Source organism: Manis pentadactyla, unplaced genomic scaffold (assembly GCF_030020395.1).
Source record: "Manis pentadactyla isolate mManPen7 unplaced genomic scaffold, mManPen7.hap1 scaffold_106, whole genome shotgun sequence".
In the NCBI taxonomy this organism is placed as follows: Eukaryota; Metazoa; Chordata; class Mammalia; order Pholidota; family Manidae; genus Manis; species Manis pentadactyla.
Window position 1 is genome coordinate 744,888 of NW_026644616.1, and position 14,208 is coordinate 759,095.

The window sequence follows — 14,208 nt, forward strand, 5'->3', positions numbered from 1 at the left end:
AAATAAGCTGGGCAGAGAAAGACAATTACCAAATGATTTCACTCATATGTGGAGTATAAGAACAAAGAAAAACGGAAGAAACAAAACAGCAGCAGAATCACAGAAACCAAGAGTGTACTAACAGTTACCAAAAGGAAAGGGACTGCGGAGGATGGGTGTGAAGGGACAGATAAGGAAGGGAAAAAGAAAGGGGGCATTACGATTAGCATGTATAGTGTGGGGGGCATGGCGAGAGCTGTGCAACACAGAGAAGATAAGTAGTGATTTTACAGCAACTTACTACGCTGATGGACAGTGACTGGGAAGGGGTATGTGGGGAGATCGTGGTGAAGGGAGGAGCCTAGTAAACATGATGTCCTTCATTTAATTGTAGATTAATGATAACAAAATAAAACATAATTGTAAATTGAATTAAGAAATGGAGAAAAGTGAAGAGATGTTTCATAAAACAAGGTATACAAATGGCCAATAAGTACATGGAAAAACATTGAGCAACATTAGTCATCAAATAAATGCAAATTTAAATAACATTGTGAAATCACAATTACATCAGAATGATTAAAATTTGACAAACTGACACTGCGGGACATCAACTGTTGATCAAACTGGTGGCCATGTAAAATGGTATACTGTTTTTGGGAAAAAGATCCGGCACTTTGGGTAAACTTAAAAACATACAGACCTTATGGCCCAGCAATTCCACTTGTAGGCTTTTACCCAAATGAAAATGGGTGCTTATGCTTACAAAAAGACTTATACACCAACCTTCTCAGAGACTATATTCATAGTAGGCAAAACTACAAACAGACTTTTTAAAAAATCTGTGGTTTATTCATACAATGAAGTACTACTCGTCAATAGAAAGGACTGAATCACCAATACAAGATGATTGAATCTCACAAACATGCTGAGTAAAAAACCTTATGCAAAAAAAATACAAAAAATTTACAATTGTAGGCACGCCGCTCGGGCGGTGGCACGGGCGTGGCTGAGGGCGCCACGGAGCAGAGGCAGGAGGCGGCGAGGGGCGGCCACACCGGGCGCGGGGAGCTGTCAGCGGCCGCTCTCTCAGGGCCGCCCCGCTGGCTGTACACTTTCCACCGTACGAAGGCTTTCAGGGAATTTCGGCGGCGGCAGTGGCGGTGGAGGCGGCGGCGGGCAGCCGCTTCCTGTGGAGGGAGGAGCGTTCGTCTGAGCGAGGCCAGGCAGGAGGCCTACCCTCGAGCGCCTTCCGAGCCCGCGCACGCACCCGCGGGTCCCCGGGCCGGCGGGTCCTCGCGGTCGCCCCGGAGGCGGGCCCCGGTGGCGGTGGCTCGGTAACCAAGCGGCATCAGGGTACCGGGGATGGCTGGGCCGCCGCGCAGGCGCCTTGGGAAAATGACCCCGGGGCACCGTGGCGCGCTGCCTGACGGGGGTGGCCAGGGAAGCCCTGCTAACCCAACCGGGAGAGCGCACCAGCTTGCAGGGACCGGCGGGACGCCCGCCAGGAGCTCACCCTGCTGTAACCCTCACATCTCCGAATCTTTTTTTTTTCAGGGTCTCATCGTTATCTAGTCAGGAATACACGGCTTTTATTTTCAGTATCATTAATCAACAATTATATGAGCAATATTATGCTTAGTAGACTCCCCGGATCAAGTGCCCCACATACCACATACCCTATTAGAGTCACCGTCCATCAGCATAGTGAGATACTAAGGAATCACTACTTGAATTCTCTGTACTACACTGAATTCCCCAGTGGAACCCCTCCCACATTATGGGAGCTAATCTTAATGCCCCCTTTCCACCCTTCTCCTTCCCTTCCCAACCAGCCTTCCTAGTCCCTTAGCCTTTGGTAAATTGGTGTTGTGATGAGTCTAGTAAACATAATGTTACTCATGTAGTTTTAGACTAATGAGAAATAAAGAAAGAATAAATAAGTACATAAATGAATACATATATACATACATACATAAAAAATAAATAATAGAATGAAGCAGCCCATTTTATAAAAGACATGTGCACCCCTGTTTAGTACAGCACTAATCACAATAGCCAAGCTAAGTGTCCATCAGCAGATAAACAGTGCAATATTAGTAGGCCATATGAAGAAAACAAATCCTACCATTTGCAACAACATGGATGGAGCTAGAGGGTATTATGCTCAGTGAAATAAACCAGGCGGGGAAAGACAAGTATCAATGATTTCACTAACCTGTGGATAAGGATAACCAAGACAAACTAAATGAGCAAAACAGCACCAAATTCACAGAATCGAAGAATGGACTAACATTTACCAAAGGGAAAGGGACTATGGTGAATAGTTGGGAGTGGAGGGATGGGGGGAGAGGGAAATAAAGCACGCATTGCGATTAGCATGTATAATGTGGGAGGGGGGGTCACAGGGAGGGCTGTACAACACAGAAAAGACAAGTAAGTGATTCTACAGTATCTTACTATGCTCATGGACAATGAGTGCAATAGATTAGCTTGGGGCATCTTCGTGATGGGGGTAGTTTAGTAAACATAATGTTACTCATCTAATTATATATTAATGACAGAAAGAAAGAAAAAGATAGATAGATAGACAAGATACTTAATGGCAAGTATTAAAATTAAGAACTGAACACTAATGAAACATTATTGTTTAGTCTACAGATGTTCAAATTTGCTTAAGTGTCCCAACAATGCCCCTTTTAGCAAAAGAAAACAAGTTTTTTCCTGGCTGCGGATCAGTTGTTTCCATTCATCTAGAAGAGTACCTCTCAGTCTGTCTTTGTCTTTAGTGACTGACAGTTTTGAGGAGTGCAAGCCAGTAATTTTGTAGACTGTCCCTCAGTATGTGTTTGTCTGATGTGCATTCAAGAGGAAATTCCTGCTGTGTGAATATTGGTGATGTTTTAGTACCTTTTCACGAGGCACAGGCTGCCCGTCTAATTTCCAGGAGGTGCTTCTTTTCACCATAGGATAGTGTGTGCCGTGGTTTCCCACCACAACGTTAATATTTCGCTGTTTGAAATAGTACCTGTTGGGAGATACGTGAACACCAAATAACGTAAAGTTGTTTCCAGGGTACTTGCTCCCCCTAGTTTTGCCAAGGTTACAATGACAGTGGCAGACCCAGCGTGTCAGCTCTGGTGGCTGTTTCCCAGGGCCAATTTCTGTCTTCCCCCTAGATTGTATGCCTTGTATTAGCATAATGCCTGGCACACAGTAAATGACAGTTTCTTACCTGATTCATTTCTTTTATGTCAGCAGTTAGAATGTGTATTGTAATTATCTGCCTATATGTCTTTCCCACAGACTGAGCTTGTTGAGGGTAGTCATCACGACTTATTGCTTTTCTGTCCCCAGTGTCGGTCACATATTATTAGGTGCTTGAAAATTACATTTTTCAATTAGTGGCATGCAACAGACGCTAGGAGAGAAGGTAAGGGCTACAAGTCAATCAGCGGACTGCACTTTTCCTGCTCTAAGCGGAAGTGACGGCAGGGGTAGCGGAAGACGCGGCCGGTGCACTCCGCGTGGAAACCCACACATCTCAGCCACCACGCTGGCGGTTGGGCCTCAGAATTCCGCGGGTGGGGAGGATAGTGGTGCGGGAAACCGAAAACCGATTTCTATACTCCCAGCATTCCACGTAGACGGTGCTTACCTTTGACCCTTCGCTCCCTTGCTACATATCCGGGCTTCTGCTGCTACTAGTCCGGGGAAGATGGTGGCTGCTGCTGTCCTGCTTCCTGTCGAGTGGATAAAGAACTGGGAGAAATCAGGGAGAGGCGAATTGTGAGTGTCCAGGTTGGAGGCGGGCACGGGCCGGGGCGTCAACTACGCTCTCACCTGTGCTGGGAGGTTGGGAGAGGGGTGGCAGTGCTCCTTCCCCCATCGCGCAACGGGCGGGGATGGTTGTATTGTTGTTTCGAACTCGGAGAGGAGCGGTGCTGGTCACCGCCGCTGACCTCCTTCCTTCCCTGGTCTCCTGAAATTCCCGTAAAAGTCTTTTCCTGCGACCCCCGAGGTGGCGGACAGAAGAGACAGCAGGCACAGGGCTCGCAACAGGGTTTATTATCTGCAAAGACAAAAGTGGCTGCCTCAGAGCTGAAATGAGAGCAGCAGCTAGGGTAGGGGCTCCCTGGCCTATATACTCTCGAGGAGAGGAAGTAGGTCAGGTGTTTTCTGAGAAGCGTTGCCTTACAGGGAAATGGAAACAAGTTTGTTGGGGCTGTTTTTCTTGGCAGCTGGCTCTCGGATGTGGGTGTTCTCATTACATTCCCACTGTTTGTTGGTGGTATTCTGAGAGGGAGTATTGGTAGTGGGAAAAATGGTCGGGATCGTGTTTTCTTAGCTACTTCTTGCGGGTTTAGGACGGAGGTTCTCTGCTGGTGTAAAGTTCTCTTTTGGTATGGAAAAGAAGAAAAGAGAAGTGGAGGGATGGTGTGTAAGTCTGCACTCGAAGGTCTCTCAGCAATTGGAGGTGGCGCCCGTGTCTGAGTCTCTGTGCATCTGGTCTTCTTGAGTCTTTAACCGTTAGTAGTCTTGGGTCAGCATTTGGTTGATGGTTTCATTGGTGATTTTAGAGATTTGAGTAAGGAGTAAGGCTCGGAGGCAGTTGAGGAAGCAGGGGGCTAGTAGGAGTAGGGCGCAAACAGCTAGTAGGGGTGAGAGAAGAGGTAAGAGAAGATTTAGAAAATGGTCAGAAAAAGGCCATCTCGGGCTGCTATTGGGATTTCTTCTCTTATTAAGGAGTTCTTTTGAGAGGTTAGTTAGCTGCTAGATATTGTATTCAATTTTACCTGATTGGTTAACATAGTAGCAGCACTCTTGTAATAAGAGGCATGTTCCACCTTTTTCTGCAGTTAGGAGATCTAAGGCCCTCCTATTCTGTAGGGTAACTTCTGCTAGAGAGGAAAGTTGGAGTTGAAGAGACTGAATGGATTGAGCAGTGACTTCTACAGTACTTGCTAGCTTGTTGGTGAGGTCTAAGAGGTCTTGAGTGAAACGGTGGGAGGATAATAACGAGTGGGCTAGACACCCTGATGGTAGCCCAGCAGCTGTCATAGCTGTGATGAGGCTCGCCCCGACTAATCGGACTCGGTGTCTGTGCGCAACTGCTGCAGCGTTTTTGTGATGATAATTTTCCCTCTCCCGTCGGGGGGGTTGGCGTTGTGGAGGCCTACTGCTGTGATTCGGTCTGAGTGTCAGGATGTGGAGTTGTTAATGGTGAAGGTGACATTGGGTTGATTATTAGATGACACAGGCGGGTGGGATTTATTCCCCAGGCTCCAGTTTGTTTTACAGTGGGGTAGGAGTAGTGCTATTTACAGCTCCACGAGGGGCACCCCACCACCCCACCCACCCGTTGGGATCACTTTTGCAGAAGGCGGAGTCTTGGTCTTCTGCGAAGCAAAGATACCTGGCAAAGATGTTGTGGGCAGAAAGAGGACAGCTATGGTCTACGCAGGTTTCGAGGTCATTAAAGGTTAGGGAGATAGATGGGCAGTTTGAGAGAGGACATGAGGAGGAATTTAAGAGTTTAATTTTTTCTCCATCGTGAAGTTTCCAGACTTCAAAGGTGTACTGGCCAGGGGGGGAAGTACAGTGTTTTGGGATGGATGTGTGAATGAGAAGAGTGAGAAGGAGGGATGAGATTAGGCTAGATGGCATCTTTCTTTCAGGATAGGAGGACGCACGAGAGTGTTTATTCTTCGGCGATGGGTGCACGAGGAGTGGAGCGGATCTTCTTGAGTTTGAGGGTCAACGGTCCAGTAGAAGTAATTGAATGAAGGTCTGTGGGATGAGAGTGGGGAGGAGAGGACTGGTAAGGTTTGACATGAGAGTTATGGAGCCAGTATGGAAAGTTGGCTAACTTTACTGCTGTGGAGGTTGTGAGTATGGCTTGGTAGGAGCCCTGCCATTATTTGGGGGTTAGGGGGTTATGTTTTTTATGAGGAGGGGTGATAAAAACTCTGTCGCCTATGTGATAGGTGTTCATGGAATGCTGCACTGGGGCAGGAGTGAGAAAGTTGGCACGAGACCATAGGAGGTTTCTTATAAGTTGGAGAAGAGGTGTCATGTAGGTGGGGGGCAGTTGAGGGGCGCTGGAAGGATTCCTGGAGGGAAGACTGGCCTTACGTATAGGAGCTGGAAGGGAGATAGGAGGGTGGGTTTTTTTGGTAAGCTACGTAATCTCAAGAGTGTGAGAGGAAGGAGTTGAATCCAGTCTAGGTGAAGTTCGAGGGATAGTTTGGTGAGTATACTCTTTAGAGTCCTGTTCGTTCTTTCTACTTCTCCTGCGGATTGGGGGTGATATGGGATGTGGAAATGCCAGGGAATGCCAAGTGATTGGACTAGGGATTGGGTAATTTCGGAAACGAATTCTGGGCTATTATCTGATTGTATGAATGTGGGAATGCCGAAACGAGGGATGATATCACTGAGGAGGAGTTTGGACGCAGTAGAGGCTTTCTTACTGGTAGTGGGGAAGGCTTCAGCCCAGCCGGTAAATGTGTCTACTCGGACTAGGAGGTATTTGTGTTTTCTATCGAGGGCATGTGAGTAAAATCAGTTTGCCAGTAGGAGCCTGGCAGATTCCCTCAGGCTTGGTGGGAGGCAAAAGTGGGTTTGTGAGATGAGGTATTAGGACTGGTTTTTTAGCAAACTTCACACAATGAGGCGAGATGCTGTAGGAATTTGATACTGTTCGGTGAGAGGGGGATGAAAGGTTTCATGTACTGCTGAAATGTGTGCATCTGCATGAAATAGTTTATGTAAGTAGGTAAAAAGGGATTGAGGCATAGGGATTGAAGAGGGGTATTTTTGGGAGTGGTGAAGAGGAGTTTTGCTGCTGTTAGGGTTGCCTTTTTTGTTGCTTCATCATCTTGGTTATTACCCAGAGGTGGTGGATTGGTCTGTTTGGTGTGCTTTGCAATGGACTAGGCCTATAGCTTTTGGGAGCTGTGATGCTTTGAGAAGTGTGGTGATGTGAGGGCGGTTTGTGATTGAGGTCCCTTTTGTGGTAAGGAGGCCCCTCTCTTTCCAGATGGCTGCATGGGAGAGAAAAATGTGGAAGGCATACTTGGAGTCAGTGTAGATTGTAAGAGAAGAATCACTGGCAACAGTAAAGGCTCTAGTTATAGCAATAAGTTCGGCTTGCTGGTTAGTGGTGTTGGAAGGAAGGGTTTGGGCCTCAGTAACTTCAGTGAGAGATACTACTGCATATCCTGCAATGCGGGTATGGTTATGGGTAAAAGAGCTCCTGTCCATGAACCAGGTGTAATCGGCTTGAGGGAGGGCTCCCTCCTGCAGATGTGCGGGGTGAGGGACTCACTCGCTTAGGAGTTGCATGCAAGAATGGGAGTGTAAGGGGATGGGTGTTGTGTAGATAGAAGTTTGGCTAGATTGTGAGGGGGGCAGGTTTAAAAGGTAAGAGGGGGATCTTCAATGAGGGATGTTTGAAGGGTTAGGATTCGGCAGGGGGGTAGCGTTTGAAGTCTTCTGTAAGTGACAAGTTCAGTGAGGTGGTGTGGGGAACACATATGAGTGAAATCATTTGGTACTTGTCTTTCTCTGCCAGGCTTATTTCACTGAGCATAATACCCTCTAGCTCCATCCATGTTGTTGCAAATGGTAGGGTTTGTTGTCTTCTTATGGCTGAATAATATTCCATCGTGTGTATGTTCCACATCTTCTTTATCCATTCATCTACTGATGGACACTTAGGTTGCTTCCATTTCTTGGCTATTGTAAATAGTGCTGCGATAAACATAGGGGTGCATGTGTGTTTTTCAATCTGGGCTGCTGTATTCTTAGGGTAAATTCCTAGAAGTGCAATTCCTGGGTCAAATGGTATTTCTATTTTGAGCTTTTTGAGGAACGTCCACACTGCTTTCCACAATGGTTGAGCTAATTTACATTCCCACCAACAGTGTAGGAGGGTTCCCCTTTCCTCACAACCTTGCCAACATATGTTGTAGTTTGTCTTTTGGTTGGTGGTGATCCTTGCTTGTGTGAGGTGATATCTCATTGTGCTTTAAATTTGCATTTCTCTGATGACTAGTGATGTGGAGCATCTTTTCATGTGTCTGTTGGCCATCTGAATTTCTTTGGAGAACTGTCTCTTCAGCTCCTCTGCCCATTTTTTAATTGGATTATTTGCCTTTTTGTTTGTTGAGGTGCATGAGCTCTTTATATATTTTGGATGTCAACCCTTTATCGGATCTGTCATTTATGAATATATTCTCCCATACTGTAGGACAAGTTTTTGTTCTATTGATGGTGTCCTTTGCTGTACAGAAGCTTTTTAGTTTGATGTAGTCCCAGTTGTTCATTTTTGCTTTTGTTTCCCTTACCGGGGAGATATGTTCATGAAGAAGTCGCTCATGTTTTTGTCCAAGAGATTTTTGCCTATTTTTTTTTCTAAGAGTTTTATGGTTTCATGACTTACACTCAGGTCTTTGATCCATTTCAAATTTACTTTTGTATATGTGGTTAGACAATGATCTAGTTTCATTCTCTTACATGTAGCTGTCCAGTTTTGCCAGCACCATCTGTTGAAGAGGCTGTCATTTCCCCATTGTATGTCCATGACTAATAGGAGCATTCTTATTCAAGTATCTTGGTGTACACATTGTGTGTTTTGTTAGGTATATATTGAGGTGTACAATTACTGGGTTCTAGATTGTGATTAACTTCAGGTCTGGTGGATACTGTCAAACTAGTTCAAAATGTACTCCCATCAGCAGTGTATGACAGACAGTTTACTTTGCTTCACATCCTGGCTAACATTTAATATTGTCAGACTTGAAATTTTTGGTCAATATGATAAGTATGTAATGGTATTTTATTGGGACTTTTATTTTCATGGGCATCTTATTATATGTTATTGGTCATTTAGATTTCCGGTTTCTTGTAAAAGGCCTATTTATATCTTTTTCCCACTTTTTTGTTGGATTGTTTTGCATTTCTCACATTGATTTGTAGTTTTTATGTAGTCTGTATTTGTGCCCTTTGTCGGTTACATTGTGTGTGGCAAATATGTTGTTATTCTTTGGCTAGCATTTCTGCTTTTATAATAGTGACTTTGGAAGAACAGAAGTTACTTGTTTTAATGTGGCCCAGTTTATCAGACTTTTGCAGTATGATTAGTACTCTTTTGTGTTTAGCAGTCTTTCCCCATTCCAACATTAGTGAACTTAATCCTCTTATGATTTTCTGGAAACACATTATTTTGCTTTTCATTTTTAGGTTTTACCTAACTAGAATTGATTTCACGTCTGCTGGGAAGTGGGAGCAGCAATACATTATCATTGATATATATGAAGAAAATCCACCCTCACACTGATAGTTGTTGGCAGAAGGAATTTAATACCCTTTTGAGATAATTGTAGATACCCTTCTTTGATACCATGTTAAAATTTGTCTAGTGGTAGGTTCTTAATGGTTTGTTGTAATGCCAGATCCAAAACCACATCTGTGAACTTTGTGTACTTTGTTAAATTTAAATGCATTTGTCTCTCTTCTACTGGGTGTCTTCTACCCATGCATTATTTTGCAACATCACTTATCAGTCCTTTGGAAAATACCGGTTCACTGAATGATGCAGCTCTTTCAAATACTGACACAGTACATTGTATTACATTAAAAAAACACATTGAACTAATCAGGAAAGTTGTTACCATCTGGGAACAAATCCATGGCTGCAGATACAAGTTTTCCAAAATTCCAGTTTTAGTTTGAAACCTTACCTTTTATCATTGGCAACAAATACTCTCATTTGCTTTCCTTGAAGTTCCTTTTTGAGAAAATGTCTGCGAAAGAGCCAAGTCTGAATAACCATAGTTTATCAGTTCTTTCTAGTAAAAATGGTATTCTGTGAAAGCAGCTAGTTCAGCTCACAATTCAAATATTGCATAAGTGATTTTCCTGGAGACAATAACAGTATTTTGATGTGCAGCAGAAATTCTTTATGTAATTTCCATTTCATTACATAGAAATTAAAAATGTACTAAAAAAGACGTTTTTAGGGCTGAAGATTTAATAAAATTAATAATTTTTACTGCATTAAAGACATTTTCTTTTTTTTCTTTTTTATTAAGGTGTCATTTATATACACTCTTATGAAGGTTTCACATGAAAAACAATGTGGTTGCTACACTCACCCATTTTATCAAGTCCCCCCACACCCCATTGAAGTTGCTGTCCATCAGTGTAGTAAGATGCCACAGAGTCACTACTTGTCTTCTCTGTGCTACACTGAAAGACATTTTCTTTATTGTAGATAAAACCCATAACAGATCAATCCCTAACAGTTTTTTAAGTAAACAGTGTGGTGTTGTATTACAGACCTATAGATCTTTTTCATCTTGCATGACTGAAGTTTTATGCCCATTGAGCAACTCCCCCATTTCTCTTTGCCCTTAACTGCCTAGCAGCAACTGAAATTCTGCTTTTTGCTACTATGATTTTGACTACTTTAGATCCTCATATAAGTAGAATCATACAGTATTTATTGTTCTGTGACTGATTTCACTCAGTCTCAGGGATCATCCATGTTTTGGTATATGATTGGGTTTCTTTCTTAATGACTGGATAATATTCCATCATATGTATAATCTACATTTTCATTATACATTCATCTGTTGATGGACATTTGGGTAGTTTTTACCTCTTGGCTACTATGAATGATGCTGCAGTGAACTTGGGAGTGCGAATAACTCTTTGAGATACTGATTTCAACTCTTATGTATGAATACCCAGAAGTGGGATTGCTGGATTGTGTGGTAGTTCTATTTTTTAATTCTTTGAGTAGCTTCCATACTATTTTCTGTAGTGGCTGCACCATCCATTTCACATTCCCACCAGCAGTTCACAAGGATTCCAATGTCTGCACATCTTTCCCAATGCCTTTTCTTTAAGAATTGAATTTTTAAAGCAGTTTTGGGTTCACAGAAAAATTGAGAGGAAGGTACAGAAATTTCTTATTTACTCCTTGCCCCCACCACATGTATAGCTTGCTCCATTATCAACATTCAGTACATCAGAATTGTGAACCTACATTGACACATTATAATCACCCAAAGTTCATAGTTTAACCTTTTACTTCACTGTTGATGTACATTCTGTGGGTTTGGACAAATGTCTGATGATGTGCATCCATCATTATAGTATTGGAGTATTTTCACTGCCCTAAAAATCCTCTGTGTTCTACCTATTCATCTGTTCTCCTACCTCCACCTCCTGGCAACCACTCATCTTTTTACTGTCTCCATAGTTTTGCCTCAGCCAGAATGCCATGTAGTTGGAAATATAAAATACGTAGCCTTTTCAGGTTGGCTTTTTTCACTTAGTAATGTGCGTTTGAGATTTCTCCATGTCTTTTCATGACTTGATAGCTCATGTCTGTTTGGTGCTGAATAATATTGCATTGTGTGGATGTACCAGTTTGTTTATCTAATCACCTACTGAAGGACTTGTTTGTTATTTTCAAATTTTGGAAGTTATGTATGAAGCCTCTTTAAAGATCGGTGTGCAGGTTTTTCTGTAGACAGAAGTTTTCACCTCCTTTGGGTAAATACCAAGAAGTGGGATTGCCACATCCTAAAGTAGAGTATGCTTAGTTTAAGAAACCACCAAAATGTCTTCCAATGTGGCTATACCACTTTCATTCCCTCTAGCAATAATTGAGAGTTCCTGTTGCACCACATCCTCACCAGCATTTGGTGTTGACATTGTTCCAGTTTTGGCCATTCTACTAACTGTATAGTGGTGTCTCGTTGTTTTAATTTACATTTCCCTAATGACATTTGGAGCATCTTTTCATATGCTTATTTTCCATTTGTGTATTGATGAGGTGTCAAGGGCTTTGTCCATTTTTAAATTGGTTTGGCTTATTGTTGAGTTTTAAGGTTTCCTTTTATATTTTGAGGAACAGTCCTTTATTATGTGTCGTTACTGTTTTTATAAAAAATTTTTATAATGGCCATCCTTGCAAATGTGAAGTGATAAGTTATTGTGGTTTTGATTTGCATTTCTTTGATGTGGTGATGAACATCTTTTCATATACCTATTGGCCATTAGTATATCTTTGGATAAATGTTTATTCAAATCCTTTGCCAAAATTTTTTTTTTTGGTAGATAATTATTTTTTATTGAAGGGTAGTTGACACACAGTATTACATTACATTAGTTTCAGGTGTACAACACAGTGATTCAACATTTATATACATGATAATTCTAGGTACCAGCTATCACCATACCAAGTTGTTACCATATTTTGACTATATTCCTTATGCTATACATTACATCCTGATTACTTATTTATTTTACAATTGGAAGTGTGTACTTTTTTGTTGTTGTTGTGAGGGCATCTCTCATATTTATTGATCAAATGGTTGTTAACAACAATAAAATTCTGTATAGGGGAGTCAATGCTCAATGCACAATCATTAATCCACCCCAAGCCTAATTTTCGTCAGTCTCCAATCTTCTGAAGCATAACGAACAAGTTCTTACATGGAGAACAAATTCTTACATATTGAATAAGTTACATGGTGAGCCGTACAAGGGCAGTCATCACAGAAACTTTTGGTTTTGCTCATGCATTATGAACTATAAACAGTTCAAATATGAATACTCATTTGATTTTTATACTTGATTTATATGTGGATACCACATTTCTCTCTTTATTATTATTATTTTTAATGCTGAAGTGGTAGGTAGATACAACATAAAGGTAGAAAACATAGTTTAGTGTTGTAAGAGAGCAAATGTAGATGATCAGGTGTGTGCCTGTAGACTATGTGTTAATCCAAGCAGGACAAGGGCAATAAAACATCCACATATGCAGAAGATTTCTCTCAGAACGGGGGGGTGAGGCTCCAAGCCTCACCTCTGTTGATCTTTGCCAAATTTTTAATGTTTTTTTCTTGCTATTGAGTTGTAGATGTTCCTCATATAATTTGGATATCAACACCTTCTCAGATGTATAGTTTGCAAATATTTTCTTCCATTCCATAGGTTGCCTTTTCATTCTGTTGCTGTGCACCCAATTTTTAGTTTCATGTCCCACTTGTCTGTTTTTGCTTTTGTTGCATCTGCTTTTGGTGTCATAACCAAGAAGTCACTGACAAGACAAGTGTCGTGAACCTTTCTCCTTGTGCTGTTTTCCTAGGCATACAGTTTCAGGTCTTATGTTGATGTATTTAATCCATTTTGAGTTGATTTTTGTGTATGACATAAGTGTCCAATTTCATTCTTTGGCATGTGATTGTCCATAATCTGTTTCATTCTTTTGTGTGTGTGTGTGTGTGTGTGTGTGTGTCTGTCTGGATAGTCCTTTTGTTGAAATTCTCATTTTGTTCATGTATCATTTTTCTTAGCTTGTTGAGCATCTTTATGATGAGTAATTCAAATTTTTTATTGGATAATTCATATACCTCTATCTTTAGTGTCAGTTTCTTCAGACTTATTTCGTTATTTTTATTGGACTGTTTCCCCTGTTTCTATTATGTTCCTTGTAATTTTTTGTTGGTATCATTGCATTTGAAAAAACACTCCTCTCTTCCAGTCTTTACGTTCTGGCTGAGTACAGAGAAAGGCCTTTACTAGTCAGCCTGGCTGTAGATTGTGGGGGCTTCGCCAGCCTTTTCTCTGGGTCTGTCTTCTCTGTACCTGTATATGTAGATTCCAAATCAGAGGGATTTTCCAGTTTTTTCTTCCTGCCCTGGAGGCTTGTTCTCTCTTGCATCTTCTGTACCATGGGTCCTGTGAAGGAGCACACTACCCAGCTCTTTTTGTTCCTAGTGGCCCCCAGATAGCTAGAGTATGCCAGGTACTGTTAGCGCCCTAAGTCAGGCTAGATAAGAGACCAGCCCCACAGGCAGTCCCACAGAAAACTGAAATGTTGGACACAGCCACCAGTCTTCCCTTTCTCCCATGAGGGAGAAGTTGCTGAGCTGTATTGGTCTGTTTGTTGTCCCGTGGGTTCTCTGGATCTGTAGTTAACCACCCAACTCCTTTTTTAGTTCTCAGTAGGCCCCAGGCACCTAGGGTGTGCCAGTTCTTGTCTGTGCTCCAAGAAGTGGAGAAAGAAGCTAGTCCCTCAAGCAGGCCCCGCACTCCCCTCCCCTCCCTGCCAAGTTAGGATGTTAGATGTAAAGTCCAGTCTTCTTTCCCTCCCCAGGAGAAATTTGGAGGCCAGTTTACTTCCAGTTGTGTGGTGCTGTGCTG

The 14,208-nt window shown here is 42.3% G+C and overlaps 1 protein-coding gene across 1 annotated transcript in view; it reads left to right on the forward strand.

Moving 5' to 3' along the window:
• The first annotated feature begins 3,518 nt into the window (after positions 1-3,518).
• The window catches only part of LOC130682324 (THO complex subunit 2-like), a 28,856-nt gene continuing 18,166 nt past the window's right edge, over positions 3,519-14,208 (forward strand). Inside the window, exon 1 of the mRNA XM_057496706.1 lies at positions 3,519-3,768. Coding sequence (XP_057352689.1) covers positions 3,698-3,768 — 71 coding nt within the window. The 5' untranslated portion in view covers positions 3,519-3,697. The remainder of the gene's footprint in view (positions 3,769-14,208) is intronic.